The sequence below is a fragment of the Bicyclus anynana genome, chromosome 19, assembly GCF_947172395.1.
Source record: "Bicyclus anynana chromosome 19, ilBicAnyn1.1, whole genome shotgun sequence".
Classification (NCBI taxonomy): Eukaryota; Metazoa; Arthropoda; class Insecta; order Lepidoptera; family Nymphalidae; genus Bicyclus; species Bicyclus anynana.
This window is the reverse complement of record NC_069101.1, coordinates 3792503-3818504: the sequence shown is the minus strand read 5'-3', so window position 1 is coordinate 3818504 and position 26002 is coordinate 3792503. Positions and strand designations below refer to the sequence as shown.

At 36.5% G+C, this 26002-nt stretch overlaps 3 protein-coding genes and 1 long non-coding RNA gene across 8 annotated transcripts in view; 2 read left to right on the top strand and 2 right to left on the bottom strand.

Annotated features, from left to right (window-relative positions):
• The first annotated feature begins 439 nt into the window (after positions 1-439).
• On the top strand, positions 440-1792 carry LOC128199152 (uncharacterized). The gene is made up of 2 exons (XR_008251832.1): positions 440-647; positions 1347-1792. It is a non-coding gene; the product is annotated as an uncharacterized LOC128199152 (long non-coding RNA).
• LOC112050927 (uncharacterized) lies at positions 836-8457 on the bottom strand. 3 transcript variants are annotated; one of them, XM_024089341.2, is made up of 8 exons: positions 8236-8457; positions 7952-8151; positions 7145-7298; positions 6435-6505; positions 5272-5434; positions 4402-4478; positions 3236-3398; positions 836-2890 (listed from the first exon to the last, which is right to left on the bottom strand). In XM_024089341.2, coding segments are annotated over exons 1-8 (1188 nt in total). In that variant the 5' UTR covers positions 8237-8457; the 3' UTR covers positions 836-2531. The 3 variants fall into 3 exon arrangements, with proteins under 3 accessions (XP_023945109.2, XP_023945110.2, XP_052743262.1); XM_024089342.2 differs by lacking the exon at positions 8236-8457 and having other exon boundaries at positions 7894-8131; XM_052887302.1 differs by lacking the exons at positions 7145-7298; positions 7952-8151; positions 8236-8457 and having other exon boundaries at positions 5272-5741; positions 6435-6476.
• Positions 8458-8631: 174 nt separating this feature from the next.
• The window catches only part of LOC112050921 (DNA-directed RNA polymerase, mitochondrial), a 31465-nt gene continuing 14094 nt past the window's right edge, over positions 8632-26002 (top strand). The window contains exons 1-12 of the mRNA XM_024089336.2: positions 8632-8929; positions 9061-9171; positions 9484-10015; positions 10312-10446; positions 10987-11161; positions 17910-18020; positions 20895-21056; positions 21901-22230; positions 23140-23280; positions 24005-24123; positions 24790-24964; positions 25448-25566. Coding sequence (XP_023945104.2) covers positions 8782-8929; positions 9061-9171; positions 9484-10015; positions 10312-10446; positions 10987-11161; positions 17910-18020; positions 20895-21056; positions 21901-22230; positions 23140-23280; positions 24005-24123; positions 24790-24964; positions 25448-25566 — 2258 coding nt within the window. The 5' untranslated portion in view covers positions 8632-8781. The remainder of the gene's footprint in view (positions 8930-9060; positions 9172-9483; positions 10016-10311; positions 10447-10986; positions 11162-17909; positions 18021-20894; positions 21057-21900; positions 22231-23139; positions 23281-24004; positions 24124-24789; positions 24965-25447; positions 25567-26002) is intronic.
• LOC128199149 (uncharacterized) lies at positions 11390-16952 on the bottom strand. Of its 3 annotated transcripts, none has more exons than XR_008251829.1 (2): positions 16873-16952; positions 11390-11657 (listed from the first exon to the last, which is right to left on the bottom strand). XR_008251829.1 is itself a non-coding variant. In XM_052887300.1 (2 exons), the coding sequence occupies exons 1-2, from the start codon at positions 13453-13455 to the stop codon at positions 11652-11654; spliced, it is 1467 nt and encodes a 488-aa protein (XP_052743260.1). In that variant the 5' UTR covers positions 13456-13559; the 3' UTR covers positions 11474-11651. The 3 variants fall into 3 exon arrangements, 1 of the variants encoding a protein (XP_052743260.1); XR_008251830.1 differs by lacking the exon at positions 16873-16952 and adding an exon at positions 14031-14451; XM_052887300.1 differs by lacking the exon at positions 16873-16952 and adding an exon at positions 11995-13559 and having other exon boundaries at positions 11474-11657.

Genomic DNA, 26002 nt, shown 5'->3' with positions numbered 1-26002 from the left:
CTCTCCAAAATGTTTATCTCTAAAGTTTGTGTCAAAATCGCTTTAATTATTGAGTTGTCCCCCTAAAAATAAAAAAAAATTTAGAAATAATATGCTGTACAACAAACATACAGACAAAATATTACGTCTTTATCTGAACATTCAGATTTTTAGAAATCATAAATGTCGACAATGAATAAATTTTTTTTTTATTCGATGAAAATTGCCGCCAGTTGCCTCAGAGTGGTTGTAGTATAACGTAATATCGTTATTAGTCGCTAGGTCAAACAAGAAAAGATTAAAGAGTCAATAAATCCCTGAAAATACCCCTAAAAAATCCCATTTCACTTATTTGCCCCCTAAATCTGGGGAGAAAACCCCAAAGTTGGGAACCCTGCATTTGACATCTTCTGATTGATTGATGACATTTACAACATTTTAGTCATAAAATTATCTTGTAAATCTATGATTTTAGTGGTGTTGCAACACTTTTTAGCCGACTTTGAAAAAGGAGGAAGTTTTACGTTCTGCTGTATGTGTATTTTCATCTAATCTAAACATACTGGAAGTCACAAGCACAAGTCAGCAGCTATAAATTGTCAAAATCAGCAGCGCTATAAATATTATAAACATAGATCTGTAATTATAAATCTTTTATGGATGAGTAGGTAAGTACTTGTGCCGAATTGTAAATCTATGTGGATGAGAGTTCCTTCCTTAGACCATTTAAATATTCTTTTTAATGGTCTAAGGTTCCTTCAATTGGATGTGAATTTATTGAGTACTCCATGGATCTTTTCAAAACTACCTAAAGTAAGTATATTAATTAAATATTGTATTCAAATAAAACAAAGTATTCTTTTTTCCTGTCTTATTTATTTTTATATAACAAATGCCTTTGTGAAATCTATGAATAAATTATTAGTGACTAGAGAGATGTAGTTTTTGACCAGAACTTCACTAACATGTGAACTAAAAATAACTCCTCTTGTAATAAAAGTGTAGAGTTAAGTTCCCTCGATTGCTCATCATAACATGTACGTGTGTGGGGTTTCCCTTTCAATTTCAAACAATTATAATTTTCCAAATCGGCCCAATCGTTGTCGAGTAATCGGGGAAACTACCTTTTTGAAGTTGGTAATAAAAAACCAAAAGTTTCATTTACTTAAAATTAAATTAAATAGATTTAATATAAATCTATGGTGTACCTACTATCATTCAATATATTTAAAAATATATTATCATATTTTATGATAATTTAGAGTTGTTTTGTCAATTCTGTGGAATTCTGAACTTTCTTAAAGACTGTGTCCATTTAAAAAAGTATTTACATAGCAGGTGTATAAGAAATCAATTTTCATCCACAGAATGAAGAATGTCCAGAATGAGTCTTTACAAGCAGCGTGGTGAAGCCAGTGAAACCGGATCTTAGGCTGCAAGTCCATTGAAGCGGAGCGAGGCAGCGAAGCCGAGAAACAGAGAAATATTAACCAATAGGAGTGCACCAAATCTCCGCACCTCTTAAGTCGACAGGGACTTGCAAGCTAGTTTAAAAATTCATATAAAACCAGTAAGCGGAGCGGGTAAACGGAGCGAGGTTAAATAAATTAAATTTGACTTTTATTTATTTATTTAACATAGTCTGCAACTCCGTATAGGAGTACAGACACAGTACGCAACTCCGCTCCACATTAGTCCGTTTCTCCGCTACGATCCCTCGCTCCGCTCTGGTGGACAGACAGCTTATGATCATTATTGATAGCAGATGTCTACAACAGCTAAATCTGCATGAAATTAAATATTTTTCAGATAACTTTTTTCTTTGTATTAAATCCTGATGAAACAATGCCTCGTATTTATAGTAGGTACAACTAATTAGTAATAAAAATTAGATGAAACTATTAAACAAAAACATAATTAATCATTGAACAAAAAACAATGTTTCTTTCATCTACCTACAAAAACAGCATGTTTTGTCACCCAATATAGAAGTAGATTCAGAGATAAAAGCGAATAAACAGGTTACTCATCAGTCAGTCAGTCAATCAGAACTGATCAACTGCCTCATATGTCCAGTGAGTCCAGTCTATATAGCTTTGATTAACGAGCTCCTGTGGTCTTACTCTTACATAACGACATAGGAAAAGAAGGAGAGATAAAGGAAAGCCAAATCTCTAGCAATAGTGATGCAGTAGAAAGTATCACTCTACGGCAACTCCGCCACTATCGGTCAAAAATACATCGTTTTTTCTCACAAGATGTGTCGTGGACACATGCTAAGCCTACGGGATCAAGTCTTGATTTGGTCTATGAAATACTGAGTTTTTCTAAGCTTAAAATAAATATTCTTAAGTACCCATAGGTATTTATTTATTTCTCACTTATTTAAAAATGAAGAATTCCTTAATAAAAACTAAAAACTCAGCCCAGTTGGGAAGTTGATGGTGTCTCTAGCAGAGCACGTCGATCCTCGGCCAAACGTGCCCTGCTTGATTTACATTAACCTCTGTCAGTGATAGTTATAAAATTAAACATTCTCACCCTAAGCCTAATCAGTTACAATTGTTGCACCTGAATGGTTGTGTTTTTATGGCTTCCGCCAAGTTATTAACAGCCAGTGCTAACTGTGCTAACACTTTGGTCTGGGCCTGCATGTTCTCTGCACTAGAACGAGCTAATAGGCTTTCAGTTTCACTTCGTCGCTCTTCAATGGCTATAAACCTCTCTGTTAAATTAGCCATTGCAGAGCGACGATTTAAAGGGCGTTTTTTTGGTAGAAGATTGCGTCGTGTCTTCCTGCCAGGACGCTCGTGTCTCTTTGGTGACCTATACCTCCTTTTCACTGGCTCAGCCGGTCTGTCTTCTTCCGAGTCTTCTAAATATTCAGAGTCTAGATGATCATTGTCTTGCTCTGTAAAAGGCATTTGGATTACTAAAGATCTCTAGAATCTACAGTCTATAAAACACACAATCCTCCTCTTCGCCCTCTGTGTCTGTGTGCGATTTGGATTAAGTGAATACTGTCTGTTATTTAGAAAATGTAAATATCAGTCACGCATAGCTTTCAAATGATATCTGCCATAAATATCATCAAACGTTTTCTATACAAAGTTGCTTACATTGTGTTTTTTTTTTGGGATTAGGTACCCAACATAAACGACATTTCATATATTAAAAGGGAAATTTAAAAATTTTTATTCTAGAAAATTGAGATTGGGTTTTGTATAAACAAATTCTCAAAAAAATATATACCTACCCGAATTTTTAGTGACATCGTCATCAGTCGAGATATCGACAATTCTTTCTGTTAGTGGGTCCAAGTCATCTGTATCTTCTAATGCATCACCTGTTTGTTCTTTTTTAATGAAAATTTCGTTGATTGTGCCATTTTGCACTTCACCCTTTTTGTGTTTACAATTCTGAAAGACAAAATTATTTATCAACATTATAAATTGGAAGCTCTTGCAAAAAGATCTATCCAGAAGTAGATGTCCATATGCCTCAGACGAATTATGTCAAAGTATAAGATCGACGATCTAACGCGTTTATAAGAACTGTTTCTATATCAATATTTCATTATTGTAATCGTTTTCGTCATGTACTAAAAACTCCCTAAAAAAGATAGTTTGTGTAGTTGAATGGCATAAAATGGTCAACAACTTTTAGTTTACAAAAATATGAAGTTACGTTTAATTTGTAAGTAAAAACAATCAAAAATAATTGATTTTTCAGCCGGAACAGCTAAACATCGATAAAGCAATCAAATATCTATACTAATATTATAAAGCTGAAGAGTTTGTTTGTTTGTTTGAACGCGCTAATCTCAGGAACTACTGGTCCGATTTGAAAAATTCTTACAGTGTTAGATAGCCCATTTATCGAGGAAGGCTATAGCATATATAATATATATATTCCCCATATTACTACGGGAACGAAAACGTGAAATCGCGCCGCGTCAGCTAGTCCTGTATAAGGAGTAGAATATTCTGTGTTTGTTAGTCTATGTAAAAATTACAAGTGTGTGTATTGCGAATCAACTTTATAGTTGTGTGTAGTGTAAGGACACAGAATGTATTTATTGGTGTTAAATATTTTCGATGTATGAGTTTCCCTCATGCCCCTCAAAAAACGACATACAATTTTGTTGGTGAATTTGGGTGCAATACAAGTCCATAGGTGTTTGGTCTGAGCCCTAAGCCTAATCAGTTACAGTGGTGCAGAGTACATATTAACAGCTAGCGCTAACTGTGCTAAAATTCTAGCTTTACTCTGTACTAGAGCTAGCTAATAACGCTTCAGTTTCTCTCCATCACTCTTCCATGGCTATTTAACTCTCGGTCAAAGTAGCCATTGCAGAGTGACATTGTAAAGGATGCATTCTCTCTGCATCCTGCCAGGACGCTCGCTCCTTGATGGTCTTACATAATTCACAGCTGGTTCAGCCTGTCTGTCTTTTGAGTCCTCTAAATATTCCGAGTTGTGTTGATCATTGTCTCGATCTGTAAGAGGCATTTGGGTTATAAAAATTTGAATTAATAATTACTACAGACTACCAAAAACATTACTCTTCGCCCACTGCAACCGGTGTGGGATTTGGTTTTTTTTTTACTAGCTAACCAGACAGACATCCTGACATAGAACAATTTCTAACAAACCATTTCATTTAGAAAAGGAGATGGTCCATTTCAGGTCCACTCTTGTGTTCCGTATTATTATAATTAAAAAAATACAAGGATCTTATTAAAATTTATTAAAGTGAATAAATGTAACTAAATAAAAAGAAATAATTAAAATTAAAACCCAAGTTTTTGAGTTAAATCAAGATGCCGCCCTTAAAGCAACTATGACATGACAATTGACAGCAAACGTCAAATCGATTACTGCATTGAAAACGTCATCAATCCGCTATTATCACCCGTATTAGTGTTGCATTTCTTGGGATATAATGAATATTATTTCGAAAGAATAAAAGTAAATTCGTAGATTTGTATAATCAAAAACAGTTACAATAATATTTTCTTTTATTTCCGCTAGGGTACAATGACTGGACCTGGGCTCCATACAATTTTGGACCATCTCCTTTAAAAAGAAAATAAAAATAATAAAAAATAAATAATTCAAATTATGTCTACCATGAATGTCATACTTTTCCCATACAAAACAGACATTGTTTTTTTTGTGCTTATTTACCAAACATAAACTATGATATTTCAGATAATAGAAGGAAAATTGAATCTAGAAAATTGAGATTGGGTTTTGTATTAACAAAATTTCAAAAAATTATATACCTACCCAAATTTCTAGTAATTTTGTCATCCACCGAGAGATCGACAATTCTTTCTTTAAGCGGGTTCAACTCAGCAGCATCGTCTAAAGCACCACTAGTTTGTTCCTTTTTAATGACAGTTACGTTAATTTCGCGTTTTTGCACTGCAACCTCTTTATCTTTCAAATACTGAAAGGCAAAATTATTTACTAACCTAACTATATACTGAATGTTACTACAAAAGGTTCTGTCCAGCAGTAGATAATCTAAAATTATAATGAATCCTTCTCCTTCATTCGTCTTCCTTATATATTTTTTTCTGTAAAAGGTGCCTTTAACCCTACACACAACGTTCACAGGTGCGTGACTCCACTCAAGGTCATTCTCTGCCATTCTAGGGACTTATTTTGATTACAGTTTGATTTGTTGATTGTCTTCACAAATATTGTGAATCATAACCTTTGTTCGAAATTGGTTTTCTTATTTTTGTAATCCACTAAAAATAAATATAATGTATATTTAGTAATTACTTTTATGAATAAATGTGCCCCAAAGAACATGTAAAACTATGTGTCCCAGATATTTAAATTAACATCTGACAGTCATAGTTTAAACATTCTCAGCCTAAGCCTAATCAGTTTTAGTTCTTGCACCTGAGTGGTTTAGTTGTGTTCTTATGGCTTCCACCAAGCTACTGACAGCTAGTAGTACTAACTGAACATTTAAGTCTCAGCTCTCATGTTCTCTGTACTACAGCAAGCATACAGTGCCTAAGTTTTACTCCATCATTGGCTATAAATCATTGTTGTAGAGGACACATTAGACACACATCAACAGATGACAAGACGGAGGTCCTAGGTTCGATCGCTGGCTGGGCCGATTGAGTTTTTCTTAATTGGTCCAGGTCTGGCTGGTGGAGGCAGCAGCATGGCTAGTCACCACCCTACCGGCAAAGACATGCCGCCAACAATTTAGCGTGTAGACACTGAAAGAGGTGTAGGTTTTCATTCTCTGCCCCTTAAAAGTTAGCCTGCTTCCATCTTAGGTTACACCATCACTTACCATCAGGTGAGATTGTAGTCAAGGACTAACTTGTAAAGAATAAAAAAAAAAATCTTTGTAGAAGAGGGATCTGTGTGGTCATTCTGCCAAGTTGCTCGCATCTCCTTGGTGACCTCAGATAACTCACTGCTGGTCCAACTTGACTGTCTCCTTTTGAGTCTTCGAAACCTTCCCCATCTTGTTGTTCATTGTCTGGATCTGTAAGAGGCAGTGCAGTGCAACTTACAACTATGTAAATATCATATTTGGGTTGTTAAACTTTGTAATGACTACAGACTTTTAGTGTTTGGTAGTCTGTAGTAATTACAAAGGTCAAACCAATACCTGTGGTAATAGATTGTGTTTACACAGTCTTCCAACAAAGGAGTGTCCTGCCATAGACCAATTTATAAACCACATTTTTTTTAGAAAATGATATGATATTATATTTATAGACTTATAATAGAAATATTTCAAGCACAGTGCAGCTTCCAAATGACAAAGGTCAGCCAATAGCGTCATCAAAACTAACTACATTGTGTTTTTTTTTTGTGATTGCGTACCAAAAATAAACACATCAAATATTAGAAAGAATATTTCAAATTAATTATTCTAGCAAATTAAAATTCTATTTCTCTATCTACAAATCTATACTAATATTATAAAGCTGAAGAGTTTGTTTGTTTGATTGAATGCTCTAATCTCAAGAACTTCTGGTCAGATTTGAAAAATTCTTTCAGTGTTAGATAGCCCATTTATCGAGGAAGGCTATTGGCTATATATTATCCCCGTATTCCTACGGGAACGGGAACCACGCGAGTGAAACCGCGCGGCGTCAGCCAGTTTTCTAATATTTACCTAAATTATTTGCAACTTTGTCACCTCCCATAAGAGCAAAAATTCTTTCTTCCAGAGGGTTCAACACAGCTACGTCACCTAACCCACTAATAGTTTGTCGCCTTTCAATTTCATTGCTTTTGCGTTTTACTGCACCTTTTTTGTCTTTCCAATACTGTAAGAAAATTACTAATTAACTATGAAAGCGAATGAGTTTTAACAAAAGGTTCTGTCTGTGATAAAATATAGCCAATAATAAATGGCAAATAACATTCTATTGATAAAAGAATTTCAAAATCAGTTTAGTATATCCAGATATACTTCACCAACTTTACCTCCTTAAGACGGCCTCTGTGGCAGTGGTATGCACAGTGGATTTACAAGACAGAGGTCCTGGGTTCTATTCCCAGTTGAGATTTTCTTAATTGATACAGGTCTGGCTGGTGGGAGGCTTCGGCCGTTGCTAGTTACCACCCTACTGACAATAACATACCGCCATGTGATTTAGCATTCCCATACAATGTCATGTAGAAACCAAAAAGCGTGTGGATTTTCATCCTCCCCTAACAAGTTAGCCCGCTTCTATCTTAAATTGCATCAACACTTACCATCAGGTGAGATTGTAGTCGAGAGCCAATTTTTAAAAAATAAAAAAAATATCTCTGTAGTATACCAGCAGTGGTGTGCACATCATAGATGCAAATATGCACTGCTTACCCTGAGTATTTATTATTTTAGGGAATTTCCTATTTTCTACGTACAGTGCTTACCCTGGTTAAAAACCCTGTGTACACCAATGTATAGATGAAAGTGAGAAATAATAGAAACCTTTTGCCACTGTTGCCAGGTTTTAATGCAGCCATATCCTTTGCAATTGTTTAAAATATAGGCCGTTTCTTCCCATTCGATCCTACTACGGTTTCTGGCAAAAGCTGTTCGGAAGGGTCCTGTCCCGAGCCACCGTTTATTTTCCAAGATATCTACCAGCTTTTCCAATTGCAAGTACGAAGGTGCGCTACTGCGAGGCACTGTTGAACGAACCAAGTGAGTAAATTTGTTGGTAAGTTAAAGTTATTATATTATGATTATTTAAATATTGTTTAGACACTTACTTGTGTTTGAATAATTTTTAAAAATGGAAAATGTATGTAATGAAATCAATTGATTGAGCTAAATGAAATTAAGTGAAAGCAGACTAAATCAAAATTGCCAATCTCTTCGTAGAAAGTAATATATTCTTTAAACTTTGTAAGCAAGGAACATAATGTTTGTAAGACAAAAAATCCACAAATCGCAAATGCACAACAAGTAACAACAAACAAACAAACGAAACCGATACACACACAGAATAATAGATACCTATTTAATTATTTATCTGTGCTTCGATCACAGAGTTTTAGATACTAGCTACATTTGTCGTCTGTGCTAGCTATCTTTTTAGTTTTAAATTAATCTGTGGTAGTCTTCATTTGTCGTCTGTGGTGGTAGTATCTAATATCTTCATTTGTCGTCTGTGTCTAATATCTATTAATCTGTGGCGTACTTCATTTTCACGTGGTTAGAAAAAGAAATTTCAAAAAATTCAAATTGGATTCGATTGAATAGCGGCATGAAACTTATGATTTTGTTTTGTAATGGTCCTGGTGTACTAATAAATAATGCATAGGCTTCTGTCTGCAAAGAACTTGTGCCAAAATAATTTCCACGGTGCTACATTACCATCGACTAGTCCATTTAAAAATATATCGCTCACACAAATAAAATGTTCATTTTGTCGGAAAATCCTTTTAACTTCGCACTGTACAGGTATGTTAATTAATTAATAATGTTTATCTTATAAAATCGTATACGTAAAGTTGTTAATAATATTAATTTAACATGTCTGTTTATATATAAACATAACCTATATCTGTCTATTTAATTATATAACATTCTAGAAAACTTATTCCTCGCTCGCCACCAGTCTACGAGAACGGCTAATGCCATTAGATCTCTAAAGAAAAAACCCAAACACAAAAGTTACAAAAAGTATGGCGAACTATTGCAAGGTGAGTCTGTAAACAAGCAATGCTTAAGTTTCGCTTTATTTCACTAAGATATTTGAATACATGAATTATTTGTTGCATTTAAAAAGTTCTTATAATTTTTTGCCCCTCTCCCTGATGTTCTTATACAGAAGTTACAATATTGACAACATATAATAAACAAACTTTCTTTATTATATATTGTCATTGTCTACATGTGATATTTTTCTCACTCTGATACTAAACTGAGATAATAAGTGACTCTTGTTTATTATTTTTCATTACACTTTGCAAAGTGCCATTCAGGAATTAATGAATAATAACTTCTGTTTACAGTGAACGAAAGTAGTATGACAGAAATGAAGATATCTATAAGCAAGTTAAATGCATCTCATCTGTCCAAACTTACCTCTAGTCCAGTCTCGCTCGGCCAACTACATCAGCTTACAACAAATTCACCAAAAAACATAGAAGTTGACAAAGAGCTTCTACAGTCAATACGAGAAAAAATATTAAACAAACCCAAGTCAGATATTAAATTGGAAGATGATAAATGTGCACTAATATTTACGAATCACAAAATCACAACCTTAGAGGAGAGGCTGAAAACTAAACAGTATATTGAAATGGTAAAAGAAAGCTATTATAACTTTCGTAAAGCCACTATTTACGACCAGAGGTTACAAGACCTAAGATATGCCATTAATGAAGGCTTAAATCAGAATTTTGAGCCCAATAAGCCTCCGATGACGAATTCTGACACAAAATCAATACCAAAGAGTCCACATGCAGTATTTAGAGAGTTGTTTATAGAAAACCAGTTAGATAGCTATGATCAAGAGCTCATGAGTCAAATCACTAACTTGCAGTAAGTAAAACTGTGTAAAACTTTTCTGTGTTTCTGTGAATCACGTAAACTGCCGATGTTCTATAGCTCGTACAAGATTATTGGTGACCACCACAGAACGTTGCAAAACAAGCTGCGTGGAAGGCCATTTTACGTGATGTGGCATGGTGTTTTTTTCAAAATTTACTAAGGCATGATATCTTAATGGCAGGGATTTTTATTTTGGCCCCATACCTGCAAAGCTATTGAAGCTCAAATAGAGTGTGTGAGTGTGTGTAAAAAAAAATTCTAATAAATGATAATTTTTAACTTTTTAGAATGCAAGGTTTATCTCACCCTGCCATAGATGAAATTTGTGATGATTCAGCACACACAGAAATAGGGGATGTGAAAGAGGATCCAATTATTCAAAATGAAATTGCAAATATCAAGACTTTGAACGTAAAGAAAACGTAAGTATTCCATACTGAATATATAAATATATATATATACTATATTCTACTATACTATCTATATCTATACTATTTATATAGTATATAGATAGTATTCTATACTATCTATATACTATACAGGTGAAACTGAGACGTTGGCTAGTATATTAAATTAAATTACTAATTGGTCACATAAATAGGCTATAAGGTAACTCTATGTAGTACCACATTGGTACTTTATAACAGAAAACGAAGTCTTATTGATATGATTTATGATTTTTATTTTTTTTTAATCTTTACAAGTTAGCCCTTGACTACAATGGTAAGTGACTATGCAATCTAAGATGGAAGCGGACTAACTTGTTAGGAGGTGGATGAAGTCACACCCCCTTTCAGTTTTTACACGACATCGTACCAGAACACTAAATCGCTTAGCGGTACATCTTCGCTACGGCTGAAGCCTCCCACCAGCCAGACCTTGACCAATTAAGAATACCTCAATTGACCCAGTCGGGGATCGAACCCAGGACCTCCGTTATGTAACTCACGTCACTTTTACAGACAACAAGCAATAAAACAGAAAAAGAAGAAGTTGCGTGAGAAACGGCGCGCTGCCAAAGAGGCGTACATGAAAGAGAACATGCGAGAGATGGAACGGCGCGGCAAAGAGGACTCGCTGCAGAAGTTGCTCATGTCTCATTTGCAGCTCTTGTGCTCTCTGGACATGATGACGGAGGTAAGGTTGTGTTTTAGTCCCCTCTCCCTGTCGAAATAAAATACAGGCCTCTATTGGTCGATTTGTCGTCACTATGTATGTCGTGGGTCGCACGTTAGGCGTACTGAAAGTTCATTTGGCTATGGAAATAGTGGGAAGACAACATACTAAGTGCATTTATGTATACAGGGTGCTCACAAGTATTTCCCATAACTTCAAGGTGTTGACGAGTCCACATACAGAAGCTGAATAAAAGCTTTTATAACAATAAAATATTAATAAATAATTCCGACTATCCATGTAACACACGCCTTTATCTACCCTTGCATTTTTACTTGGTTATGTCATAATAAGGTCTTCTTCTTCTTCTTTCTTGTCTATGGCACTTTGTACTGCGATTGTTTCGCAATAATTCCGCCAATGTCAACGTAGTGGAAAAGACATCATGTTGTTTGTTCCGTTGCGCTTTCTTTTCAGTTCTTGTAGAGACCGCTCTTATATATACCGCTTGTTAGACCTAAACACCAAGACAACACAACATATAATAGGTATTAATTAGTAAAATAGGGAATGGTTACAGATTATAGGGTTAACATAAAATATGTATCTCGAACATCATATAGAACCATGTTAGTGTATATTCATATTTTAATATCATATAGATTTATATATTTACATAAACATTTCAGTACTGCAGGATTTGGGAAACTGAGTAGAGAAGGGAAGTGTATTGGGCGAGGAGTACTGGGGGGTATTAAGTCATATAATGATATCGGGTGTTTGATGCAATTGAAAAAAATATGTTCAACAGAGCCTTCGTCAATACCACATTCACAAAGCGAGTTATCTCTCACCCTGATTTTATTCAGGAATACGGGCGTACATACATGTCCTAATCTCAATCTACATAAAACGGATGTTGTTCTTTTATTTGAAATATGTTTAAATTTAAAAAACCAGGGTTTGCAGGGTATGTCAGGTTGAATGTTTCTATAGTGTTTGCCTTTGGTTAGCTCATTCCATCTACGACTCCACATTCTGAACAAATAGGTTTTAGCCAAGGGGAGAATATCACTACAATATATGGAACTATAGGTTGGAAGTCCAGATTGAACTGCTTCCTTAGCCCATAAGTCTGCTTGCTCATTACCAGATATCCCACTATGTCCAGGGATCCATGCTAAAGCTATTTCAAAATTATTAACACAACAATAATGTAGTGCTTCTTTGATGTTAATAATTATCTGGGAGCTATTACTGCTGCTTTTAAAGATGTTGCCTGATATAGCCTGCAAACAACTTTTTGAATCGGAAAGTATCAATATTTTAGTTAGGCTATGGGATTTGGCATATTGTACCGCCTCATGAATGGCAATAGCTTCACCGGTGAATACCGATGTCTGACAAGGATTTTTAAATAAGAGCACTACATTGTACTTCGGTATCCACACGGCTGAGCCTACATTTCCGTTGGTAGTTAATCTGGAGGCATCAGTAAATATTATGGTCCATCCCATCCATTTTTCTCCTAAGACTTGATATAGTTTTCTATTAGCTTCTCTGTCATTTTTGGATATACCAAGATCTAACAAGACATTAGGCTTGAAGATAAGGGCATCAAAACTACAATTAAAAATGGGAGGCGCTGGTGATTGAGATATTGGTTGAGGTAATGCTTTGCATCGCCTATAACTCCTGACAAGTCTAGGGGGATCCTTATTTACCCAATAGTTGTCAATATTAACCTTATGTGAAAGAGAGTCTAAATAAGGTAATAGGGGGTGTGAACTTACTTGAATCAATTTAGAAACATACCAATCTGATAAGTATTGTCTCCGCAGATCTAAGGGGGGATCAACACACTCTACCATCAAAGCTGCATTGGGGGAGGATTTCATGGCTCCTACAATTATGCGAAGACACTTTGTTTGCACCAAGTTAAGCTTTTCCAGCCCTTCTTTATTACATGGTTCAAATATAAAGGAACCATAATCAAAATGGCTTCTGATAAGTGCATTATATAAAAGCTTCTGGCAGTATGGGTGAGAACCCCACCATACACCAGACAGAGCTCTTATTATGTTAACTCCTTTTTCACTCTTTTCAGCAATATAACTGAAGTGTTGGGACCCTGTTAACTTTGAATCAAATATAACGCCCAAAAACTTAGCTGAGGAGTCCATCTGAATGATCTGGTCTTCATACCTTATTTCTAGGTCTGGAATTGTTCTTTTTCTAGTGAAAATTACTGCTTTACTTTTAGACGCAGAGAGAGTTAATCCGTGTTCTGATAGCCAAATACTCAGGTAATGCATGGCAGAGTTTAGCTGTATGGATATTTCACTAATTGAATTGCTTGAGGAGTATAGAGCCAGGTCATCTGCATATTGTAGTGTGTTACAAAAACTGTCAACTGCTAATTCTAAATCACTAGTGTAAATATTGTACAGCAATGGGCTAAGGACAGATCCCTGAGGAAGGCCTTTCCACACAGTTCTGGGGGGCCTAAGTTCTTCATTAACACAAATTTTGATAGACCTATCCATGAATAAATTCATGACAAAGTGTACAATCCTCGCAGGAATACTCAGATTAAGCATTTTACGCCTGAGTATAGGAAGATCAACACTATCATATGCAGAGCTTATGTCCAGAAAGATACCTACCAGGTATTCCCCTCTTGAGAAGGCAAGATGTATATTGGTAGCGAGCATACTTAGACTGTCAGCTGTGCTTCTACTCTTACGAAAGCCAAACTGGGTCTTTCCCAACATGTCTCGGCTTTCTACGAACCATTCTAGTCTATTCTTAATCATGTGTTCTAGTACCTTACAGAGAGTGGATGATAGAGCAATTGGGCGATAGGAGTTATGCTCAGCAGGGTCCTTACCTGGCTTCAGAATGGGAATGATAATTTGGGTTTTCCAGGATTGTGGAATATTTCCCGTTATAAATATATTGTTTAGTAAGTCAAGTAAATGTTGTTTGCCATTGACAGTTAAATTTTTTAGAAACGAGTATGGGATTCCATCTTCTCCAGGAGAGGAATCTTGAACAGCTCCTAATACTATCTGGAGTTCTTCAAATGAAAATTCTTTGTCAAGTCTGTCTGAATTCCTAAAATTGTTAGAGGTTGGGAAATATGCCAGGTCTGGGACAAATGGCGGGGCTAATTGTGATTCAAATTTGTGTATCCACATTGCTGGATCATTAGTTATGGGGGAATCCATCTTTTTAGAACCTCTATATCTTTTAATGCTTTTCCAGACTAGACCTGAAGGGGATCTAGGAGACAAACTCTCACAAAAGCCTTTCCATTTTTTTCTTTTTAGAAAGGGTTCTTCTAGATTTGGCAGAGTTTTTTTGGAAAGCAATGAAATTTTCTGGAGTCATACTATTGTTATATGTAGTCTCTGACTCATCTCTTGTTTGTATTACTGTTGTGCACTCTGAATCCCACCAGGGCGGAGACAGAAACTTTTGGCAGTTTTGTTTTAGGGGGAAATGAGTTTCAGCAGCACTTAATATAGCTTGCTGAAACAGATCATACCTTTGCAAGGTTCCAGAGGTTCTGGGTTCAAGTCTTGACAAAAAGGTTTCCACAGAATTTCCATACAGTTTCCAATCTACTTTATTGAGTCTATACTTTAAGAGGGGTTTAGGGGGTAAGACAGGTGTTACATATTGATCTAATGATATTACAATTGGGAAATGGTCACTTCCATGTGTGTGTGGTAATACCTTCCAAGATGTTGATATGGCAATATCTGGTGGGCAAGCTGACAAGTCTACAGCTGATCTAGGATCTTGACCAGGGTAAACCCTGCGAGTTGGGGATCCATCGTTCAGTATACACACATTAATTCTATCAAATATATCAATAAGTACATTAGAAAAAGAGTCACTGTAATAGCAGCCCCAAGAGATGTGATGGCAGTTAAAATCTCCCAATAAGATTAGAGGTGTAGGGAGTTGAAGGAGCAGAGATACTAATTCATCTTTGATATTATTATTAGGATAAGGTATATAGATAGAAACAAATGTTTTATTTAAAATTCGAGCTGCAACTATGTTAATATTTTGTGAATTTATAGACAGGGGAATTTGAGAATATACTAGGGATTTTTTAATGAGTAATGCACAACCACCATGTCCATCATGTCTGTCGTCCCGAAGACAGGCGAAGCCCGGAATTCTGAAAGAAGACTCAGGCCTCAGCCATGTCTCAGAGAGGGCAACTATGACGGGATGGTGGTGTTTTATGAGTGAGGTTATTTCGATTTTTTTATTTTTAACACTCCTGCTGTTCCATTGGACTATCTGAGCCATTATGAACATTAAAGAGGGAAGTAAATTTTTCTATTTTTTGAGCAACGTTGTTCGGTATGTTTGTGTGAGGTTTCAGCACACAGTTATTAATTAAGGTTGTTACTATTTCTATGAGATCCTCTGTGGAAAACTTAATTTGATTGTGCAGAGCACTTCCATTGGGTGAGGAAAATGAGGGGGGATTAACAATAGCGCTATGAGCTTGTTTGTTGAAGCCTTTGGAGGGGGGCGGTCTGGGGCGTGGTGAAGAGAAAGTAGTTTTCCTATAGGATTTGCTGGGGTTCATTACAGGAGGTCTATTTAATGGAATCTCCTGCACTGGGGCGAACATTGTGGCCGAGATGTCAGCATAGGAGTAAGCTTTGCGCACTGGGGGAACTATATTTGCGGCCTCAATATATGATATATTATTTTCTGACATCATAATTTTAATGCTGCGTTGGCGTTGGTGTTCTGGGCAGTCTTTATATGTAGCCTGATGTTTGCCTGTGCACAGAACACAGGACAAAGCATTTCCTGTTAACTGACAGCTTTCTCCAAAATGTTCCTGACCACATTTGAAACATCTGGGTTTACTTCTGCATTGTAATTTAACATGGCCAAATCTACAGCAGCTGTGGCACTGTATTGTGGGTAAGAGGTATTTTTCAACAACCATTGATGTATAGTATGCATATATATGTTTTGGCAAAACTTGGCCACTAAATGTGAGGACAACAGATTGAGTAGGTACCCAAGATGGAGTACCTTCATTAATTATTTTACGATTAAGTCTCCTCGCCTTGAGGACTTTACCACAGTTCTCGGGTAATTCCAGAGATTCTACGAGTTCCACCATGGACCACTCCTTAGGAACGCCTCTGACGAGACCCATTCTTGTAACGTTGAAAGCGGGGATACTAGCTTTAAGCTTACAACCATTTAGGCATTTATGCTGTAGAAATGTGTTAGTATCCTCACCTCGTTTAAATTCGATTGAAACTCTATTTCTACCTACTGACTTAACACCATCACGAACAATGTTCTCAATGTTGTTCTTAGTGAGAAGAAGTCCAATTTTGATAGGTCTTAGAGATAATCCGGCTGCCGGATCAGGTTCGATTCGTGTGATGTGGACAATGAACGGACCCAAGTCGTTGGGACCATACGTTCTGTCTAGAATAGTGAGGGAAGGGTGAGTGTACACGTTCTCAGTCGATGCAGCTTCATTATCTGAGCTAGTGATAACTCGCTTTGTGGTTGTATTTTGATTTATCGGTTCAGCATTTCTTTTCCTACTTCTCTCTTGGGTCACTGACGTATCCATTGCATCCGGGGTGTCCCCCGGCGATTCCGCCTCCATCCCAAAATCGGTCACCCCAAAATCTGTACGAGTGTTAATACAATACACACAAACAACTCACCAATACCTCCACCAGGTCTCAACTACAAGCAAACAACAACAAAAACACGTGTGTTCGCCAACTAGTCAACGAGCGGAATCATAATAAGGTCATTTAAGATCTATTTACCCCTCGGACCAATTGTTGTATAGGACCTGCCTCGCTAGACGTTACTTTTCTGTAACGTGTATATGATCAACGATCTAATGCGATTATAAAAACTGTCTCTATAGAATCAATGTTAAATAGTTGTAATCGTGTTCGTCGATTAAAGAGCTCCGTAAAAATGTTTTTGTATAGTTGAAGGTCCTTCTATAATTGGTCTGAGATTTACCCCGAAAATATTAATTTTAGGATGCAATGTTCCTTGAACATTTTACATTAATTTTTGGTAAAGAATATAACCCTAGAGTTATAGGAAATACTGCCGAGCACCCTGTATATGTTTAGCATGTACAGATTATGCGGCTTATCATACTAGCGGACGCCCGCGACTTCGCGTGAAGTTTAGTTTTTAACAAATCCCTCGGGAACCATGGATTTTTCCGGGATGAAAAGTAGCCTATATATTAATCCAGAGTAAAATCTATTTCCATTCCAAATTTCAGCCAAATCAGTTATGCAGTTGCGGCGTTAAAGAGTAACAAACATCCAAACATCCATACAAACTTTCAAGTTTATAATATTAGTAGGATGTACTTAACTCGGCCTCCGTGGCGCAGTGGTATGCACGGTAGATTTCAAAACGGAGGTCCTGGGTTCGGGTGGGATCCCTGGCTGGGCCGATTGAGATTTTCTTAATTGGTCCAGGTCTGGCTGGTGGGAGGCTTCGGCCGTGGCTAGTTACCACCCTACCGGCAAAGACGTAACGCCAAGCGATTTAGCGTTCCGGTACGATGCCGTGTAGAAACCGAAAGGGGTGTGGATTTTCATCCTCCACCGAACAAGTTAGCCCGCTTCCATCTTAGACTGCATCATCACTCACCATCAGGTGAGATTGTAGTCAGGTTGCAAAGAATAAAAAAAATAATAATAATAACTACTCGTAATGTGTTCAGGGTCAGCAAGTATTACAGTACTACAGACAGAGAAGTGCCCGAGCACCGGAACATCCCAAAGTTTCCAGTGTCAAAGTTTATAATACACTTTTACATGGATTTGCTTCTATGGTGAGTTTACTTGTTTCCCATAGCTAAAACTAACATACTGACATACCACAAATATTGAAGATAATTTTGTAATATATTGTTGTGAGTTTAAAGTCCCCTACTGTTTAGAAATGCTAGAAACAGTGTATACTATTAATGTCATCATCATCATCATCATATCAGCCGATGGACGTCCACTGCAGGACATAGGCCTTTTGTAGGGACTTCCAAACATCACGATACTGAGCCAACTGCATCCAGCGAATCCCTGCGACTCGCTTGATGTCGTCAGTCCACCTGGTGGGGGGTCGGCCAACATTGCGCTTACTAGTGCGGGGTCGCCATTCCAGCACTTTGGGACCCCAACGTCCATCGGCTCTTCGCACTATGTGCCCCGCCCATTGCCACTTCAGCTTCGCAACTCGTTGAGCTATGTCGGTGACATTGAAGAGTCTCGGAAACATTCTGATGATGACGGGAATGACACTGACGAACTGCTGCGAATGTTAGGTGAAGACGGCCAGAAGAATACAAGAAAGTTGTCAGTGACATTGAAGAGTCTCGGAAACATTCTGATTAATGTACTTAGCGTTTATTGAGTATTTTCATTTAAATGCCAGTATAATATGTAACCAAAGAGGAACTCCTGTTTGGATGCTACCACAAAACACTGTATCTTCATATACATAGTTACGTCATGGCGCGGCAGATTATTTCTGTTCTCTCTCTCACTTATAGTCGAATACAATAATTAAATGAAACACAAACAAAAAAAATTTTAATAAAAAAAATTCAACCGACTTCCAACTCAAAAAATAACTTTAACTAAAAAGCAAAAAATAACATCCTACCTATGTGCTACCTTCTGATCAGTTTGAAGGCGGTGCAAGCCAGTGATGTTTTAATTAAATACGTTTAAACTACAAAACTTCTGTGGTTATTCCAGAAACAGCTTTAATTAAAACACGACACTGGCTTGGCACCGCCTTCAAACTGATCAGAAGGTAGCACATAGGTAGGATGTTATTTTTTGCTTTTTAGTTAAAGTTATTTTTTGAGTTGGAAGTCGGTTGAATTTTTTTTATTAAAATTTTTATTTTTTTATTTTTAGTGTTAGCATACCCACTGCGTGTGTACAGTCACAACCTATCTAAGTGGAAAGATCTTATCAATACAAAATTATCAAGTCCAAACACAAGGTAGCTACTGTGAGCCGTCGAGGAGTTCTCTTCACTGTGCTTCGTCTTTATCACCAGACCCTTAATACAGTCGCAATCCATCTAGGTGGAAAGTTCTCATCAATACAAATTTATCAAGTCCAAACACAAGGTAGCTACTGTGAACCGTCAAGGAGTTTTCTTCACTGTCCCTCGTCTTCATCATCAGACCCTTAATACAGTCACAATCCATCTAGGTGGAAAGTTCTCATCAATACAAATTTATCAAGTCTAAACAAAAGGTAGCTACTGTGAACCGTCGAGGAGTTCTCTTCACTGTCCCTCGTCTTCATCACCAGACCCTTAATACAGTCACAATCCTTCTAGGTGGAAAGTTCTCATCAATACAAATTTATCAAGTCCAATCACAAGGTAGCTACTGTGAACCGTCGAGGAGTTCTCTTCACTGTCCCTCGTCTTCATCATCAGACCCTTAATACAGTCACAATCCATCTAGGTGGTAAGTTCTCATCAATACAAATTTATCAAGTCCAAACACAAGGTAGCTACTGTGAACCGTCGAGGAGTTCTCTTCACTGTCCTTCGTCTTCATCATCAGACCCTTAATACAGTCACAACCCATATAGGTGGAAAGTACTCATCAATACAAATTAATCAAGCCCAAACAAAAGGTGACTGCTGTAAATCCTTGACGAGTTCCATCGTCTGTGTTTCGGCTCCATCATCAGACCAACTCCAAACCTTCATAAAGTTGTAGTGGTTTAAAATACCTTATGGAAATACTAACAAACGTACTAGCCGTCTCTACAACTTTCGAAAGTTCCCCTCAATTTCTCCAGGATGCCATCATCAGATCCTGACATGAAAAAAATGGGACCACCCTGGAAGTAAACCCTACAAAACAAAAAAAGAATTTTCAAAATCGGTCCATAATTGACGGAATTATCGCTGGACATACATAAAAAAAAAAAAAAAAAAAAAAAAAACATACATACAGCCGAACGTAGAACCTCCTCCTTTTTGGAAGTCGGTTAAAAAATAGAAATATATGATTATTTTATTTCATTTCATGTAGTCTGACACTGATCTATGGTACTGTTGCAATTAAAATTAAATTAAAGACTTAAAACAACCCCAAACAATAACCTTTGATTTGAAATTTGTTATTGTTTATATATGATAATATAATATGATACCCATATTAAGGGAGTTTTTAAAAATACGTAATCCGCCATTTCATGACTACTAATTTTCATCAAAAATAGCTAAGAACACTCTAATAATTCACATTTCAAACAAAAAACACAAAACCAAATTCAATTCATTCCAATGAGGAGTTAAGATACGCCATAGACACACACACCATAGGTCATCATAAATTGTATTACTTTGCAATATTTCTTTATTTAATCCTACAATGACGACACAGAGAGACGATATTTTCGATTTAGCAGCTGTTAGTAGACAGTATTTATTATCTCTCTCTAGTCACGAAATATAACATTGACGCATCTTAGGCAGCCGAAAAAGCTTTAACACTAAACTTTATGACCTATAACTGATGAAGTCAACTAATGAGGCAGTTAACTGGCACATAACATAATCTACACAAATATTATTAAGCTGAAGACCCTGTCGTTTTTACATGGCTGGCATGGTTGGGGGGTTGGTTTAAAACACAGTCTTGTGTATAACATTGTGTTAATATGTTTCACAGGGTCAACTAGAGAATGTCAAAGAGTTACTGTCGTTTATGGCGGAAGACCATGTGGAGCCCAATGCACAGACATTCGCAGCAATATTGGAATGTGTTGAAAGAAGTAACTTGATTGACAAGAATTCTATATTACATTATTACTACAGACAAATGCAGGAAAAGGTAAAATATTTACTCTACTATAATTAAGTCAAATTTATTTTTTATCATAAATAATATAAAGTAGGACATATGAGTATCTCTGACTTCAAGCAAAAAGTTCATTTTAATTTTGGACATTAAAACAGTTTTAGCTTATTTGTATAAATTATACACATAATTACAAATCTCTTCCATATTAGTATAGTTAATGTAGGCCTAATATGAAAGCCACAACATATCTCGTGAACACAAATTGAATGAGCGGCTAAAACGGAAATATCGCTGTCTTTCATCCTATCGCAATGATTGAGATAGCGATATTTCCGATTCGCCGCTATTGGTCGATGTTTATGTCGTTAGGTCTACTGAAAGTCCATTTAGCTTTGGATACAGTGACTGCGTTCACGCTGTGTAAGAAAGAACTGTACTCAATTAATCGAATACCCTCTTGTTTATTGGTTATAATTTATAAAGTGTTTATTTTATTTATTTATTTGTGCTTTATTGCACAAAACAAAAACATTAACAAAGAAAACAAAAGAAAACATAGAAAACAAGTATGTGCAAAGGCAGTATTGCTTTTAGCAATGTCTACCAGACAACCTTTGGATAATTGAAAGTGTTTTGTATTATAATTTAACAAAAAGGCCAAATGAATAAATGGAAGAAATAATGAATGTAAAACCACCCTTACTGAAGGAACACTAACTATTTCCTACAATTTTACACACCAACACACAGTGTCAACTATTTATTGTCTGTACACCTTGCCATTGCATCCAAAGCTGAGTAGACTTCCAAAAGAAAACTAACGAAAATATGTAAATATCCTGTGTCTATACTATATGTACATATAATTTTTTAGGGTTTAACACTAAATGACTTACTAGACAAAACAAAATTCCTCCGAAACCAACGCGACATGGTTTTAAAGGCTGTGCGTCGATTGGACCCACATTATGAGCCCAATTATACCCCACCTGTATTGGACTATGATTGTCCCTTACTGGATAAGATAAGACTGGATAATGTTGACAATAGGAAGGGTTTGATGACGTCACCGGCGCATGGTCTACTGACGTTAGAGGATTTGAGGGCGAAAGGCAAAGAGCAGTTGGCAATGGAGATAACTGGAGAGATTGAAGTGCAGAATATTGCTGTGAAAGATAAACCGACGAAGAATGTGGAACTATATGTAAGTCAATAAATACATTGATTACCTATATAAGATAACTAACTGACGCCCTAGACGTCTAGACTGTTTAACACTAATTTTACATTTCTTTTACATTTCGGACTAGTAGTTCCTGAGCGAACAAACAAACTCTTCAGCTTTAAAATATTACTGTAGTACACTATGTGTACTATTTTAAAGCTGATGATGTAATATGATAAGATGATGTAATATAATATTTTAAAGTACACATAGTGTAGTACACCTAGTTCAAAGAGCCGATAGATGTTGTGGTCCCAAGGTGCTGGAATGGCAACCCTGCACTACAAAGCGCAGTGTTGGTCGACCTCCCATCAGTTGGACTGACAACATCAAAAGAGTCTCAGGGATTTGCTGGATACAAGCAGCTCAGGATCTTAATGTTTGGAAGTCCCTACAAAAGGCCTATGTCTTGAAGTGGACTTCCATCGGCTGATATGATGATGATGATACAATTTATCTTGTTTACATACTAAAAATTTTGAATTTTTCATGTTAAAAAAAACAATACAAAATTTCACTTATTGAGTGTAACATATTATGGAAAGTTAAAGTATATAAGAGGAAGTCTGAAGGTGGCGCCAGTGGCAGAAAAATTGAGCAGTAGAAGGTTAGCTTGGTATGGACATGTAATGCGTAGAGAGGAAAGTCATATTACTAGAAAAATGTTGAATGTGCAAGTGGAAGGTCATAAGAGGAGAGGAAGGCCAAAGAAGAGATGGTTGGATTGTGTGAAAGAGGACATGTGTGTAAAAGGAGTGGATGATGAGTTGACGAGTAATAGAAACGAATGGAAAAGATTGACATATTTTTCCAACCCCACTTAAGTGGGATAAGGGTAAGGAGATGATGATATTATGGAAAGTTAAAACATCTTTCAAATCTTTCTAGAGAGAGAAATACGACGAGCTAGAGAAGGAGTGGCGCACAGTGGTCCACGAGGCGTTCGTGCGCAATATGAGCACGCTCAAGTCTCGCAGCAACGCCTCGCACAACGCCATCACGCTCTATCCCTACTTGAAGGTTCTAGAGGTGAGTCACGCTTGATGAGCTAGAAACGTGACTTGACTTCAGTACTTGTCGTCATCAACCCATATTCGGCTTACTGCTGAGCTTCAGTCTCCTCTCAGAATGAGAGGGGTAAAGCCAATAGTTCACCATGCTGGCCCAATGCGGATTGGCAGACTTTACACTTGCAAAGAATTAAGATAATTCTCTGGTATGCAGGTTTCCTCACGATGTTTTCCTTCACCGATTGAGACACGTGATATTTAATCTCTTAAAATGCACACAACTGAAAAGTTGGAGGTGCATGCCCCGGACCAGATTTGAACCCACACCCTCCGGAATCATATCCACTGGGCTATCACGGCTCTTAACTTCAGTACTCATCTAACAGTTAACATATGCCATTGATGTTTGTGTCACTTTAATCCAAAGTCAAGATCTGACTCTGAAATCAAAATAACTCTACCCCCTGTCCATCGTGAGAAAACCTTCATCTCTGAGAATTTTCTTAATTCTCTGTGAAGTCTGCCAATAAGCATTGGGCCAGCGTGGTGGGCAATTACCCTAATATTTTGATTAATGATCAACACTCATTACCAGTAATACAGGTATGTGACCTCCAGTAAGCCATTAAAAATGGCTGATGATGAAGTTACAAAAATTATAACAATTAGTAGACTTTTTGCTACAGTGTTTGAATTATGTCCTCAAAGGAACTTGGGATGATAAATGCAAAAATTTATTTCAGGTTGATCAGTTTGTGGAGTTGATAATGAGTGAGATCAGTAAACTGGTTGACGGCAGTGAATCGTACAGTCCCACACTGAAACTGTTGCAGAGGGATTTAGGATCACAAGTTTATAATAAGTATGTTTTCGTATATATAACTCTGAGACAATTATCCAAAGCTGCTCTAATAGGATCTTACCAAATTTGGCTAGGCAGGGAGAACAACACGAGCAGAGAACGAGGAGTGTTGATCGATCGTCAAGGAATTCCTTAACCCTACATCCTGTAGTCACAAGTTCAGGACTCTGCTCGGAGTTTTTATCTCTACCACGCGATGGATCCGCACTGTGAATCCATGGAATGCTAAGATATTCGTCTCATATTAAAATAAAACTAGACTAGCCTTCTAAGGGTTCAGTACAAATTATTATTCATCATAAATCGAAAACTATATACAATAATTAAAAATCGGTTCAAGCATGTGCCAATGAAGCTCTTTTATACGATACCCTACATGGTTAAGTCAATTTTAAATTTGGATTGCCGTTCCTTGCTTAAAGACATTTTGTGAATTAATTACAAATTTATAGGTTTTAGATGTTTCCCTATACTTGTAAAAGACAATAATCCATTTTAGGAAATACACTATGGTGTTTGATTCCCTTGACAGTGTCTAAATATATGTTTTTGTGGCATAATTATAGATTTTAAATTTTAATTAAACAGACAACCAAGTGATGAGGATTCTGTTATTTTCCTTTTGAGATAAGGAACCCTAAAAACAAAAATTCCATTTTATTTTAGATATCAAATAGAGCAGTACAGACGTAACGGCGTATTAGAGAAAATCGAAGAAATTTACGAGAAATACTGCAAGTGGTATATAGAAAGGCATTCACTGGACAATACCAACAGACCATACAACGGGAGGCAAGCATGGCAGTTACTAGTGCACCAGCATAGAGAAGGGGCGAGTTTGGTAAGTGTTACTGTCTAGTAATTATTGTCGAGCAATAAAGCTACTTTTACTATGACAATTTTTTATTACTGTATTAATTCATTTATTTGATAAGCAACATTGAACTATAACGTATCTAAATAAAGATGGTTTTTCAGTAAATGCTCAATCGAAGCAGCTTTTTAGTATTTTGGTTTAGAAGATTGAGCTTTATTACAAGGCATTAAGTGCGTGCGTGCGTGCATGCGTGCGTGCGTGCGTGCGTGCGTACGTGCGTGTGTGCGTGAGTGCGTGCGTGCTTGCGTGCGTTTGTTTACTGCTTGACGTAACAACTGAAGCGATTAACTAGCGTTTAGATTGGTGATACATTATACCGTGTATTAATTACGCTACTTTTAATCCCGAAAAATCATAGATCCAGTTGGTTTTGTTAAAATAGAATTTTACGGGAACAGAGTCGCTGGCGTCCGCTAGTATTTTAGCAATCTTTTTCTTTTGTTACAGAACGTAGAAGAGGCGCCGTGGCCAGTGGAAATTAGACAAAACATTGGGAAGTTCTTGTACAACATAATTATAAATGATGTGAAGATTGATGTCAACATGTTCAAACCTAAGGCGAAAGTGTGAGTTTCCATAATTCAATTAAATTTATTTATTTGCAGATTGTATAGTTACATTAGCCGGTAGTTACAATAATAGGGTAATTGAATCAAATCAAATTTAATATAAACACTATTTATTTCGCATAGTATATAGAATAAGGGTCCGAAATATATCGATATTATTATTAATTAATAAAAGTTACAAATTTCTTATAAAACTTAATTTAAAAATCATGTATTTTTAAAATTTCCCAAATGTCAAAAACTTTGTCATCTATTTTGTGACGTCACAATTAGCTAGCTGCTGTTGTGACGTCCGCTAGTAAAATAATATGAATAGCTCGTACAATAGTTAAAATTCTAAAATGGTATAGTGGTTCTCTGATGCTTATACTATACTTTAGTCTTCACTTGCCGAGGTATCAGGCACTGCAATTAGTGTTAAGGTGTTATTTAA

Bases quoted from the DNA above. Each gene is read 5' to 3' on its own strand.
- LOC112050927 (XM_024089341.2), bottom strand. The intron at 6,506-7,144 runs GTAAATATTAGA...TGCCTCTTACAG, and splicing joins CAAAGTTGCAAATAATTTAG to ATCCAGACAATGAACAACAA. The intron at 3,399-4,401 runs GTAAGACCATCA...TTTGTCTTTCAG, and splicing joins CTGAACCAGCTGTGAATTAT to AATTGTAAACACAAAAAGGG.
- LOC128199149 (XM_052887300.1), bottom strand. From the start codon at position 13,455: ATGCATTACCTGAGTATTTGGCTATCAGAACACGGATTAACTCTCTCT.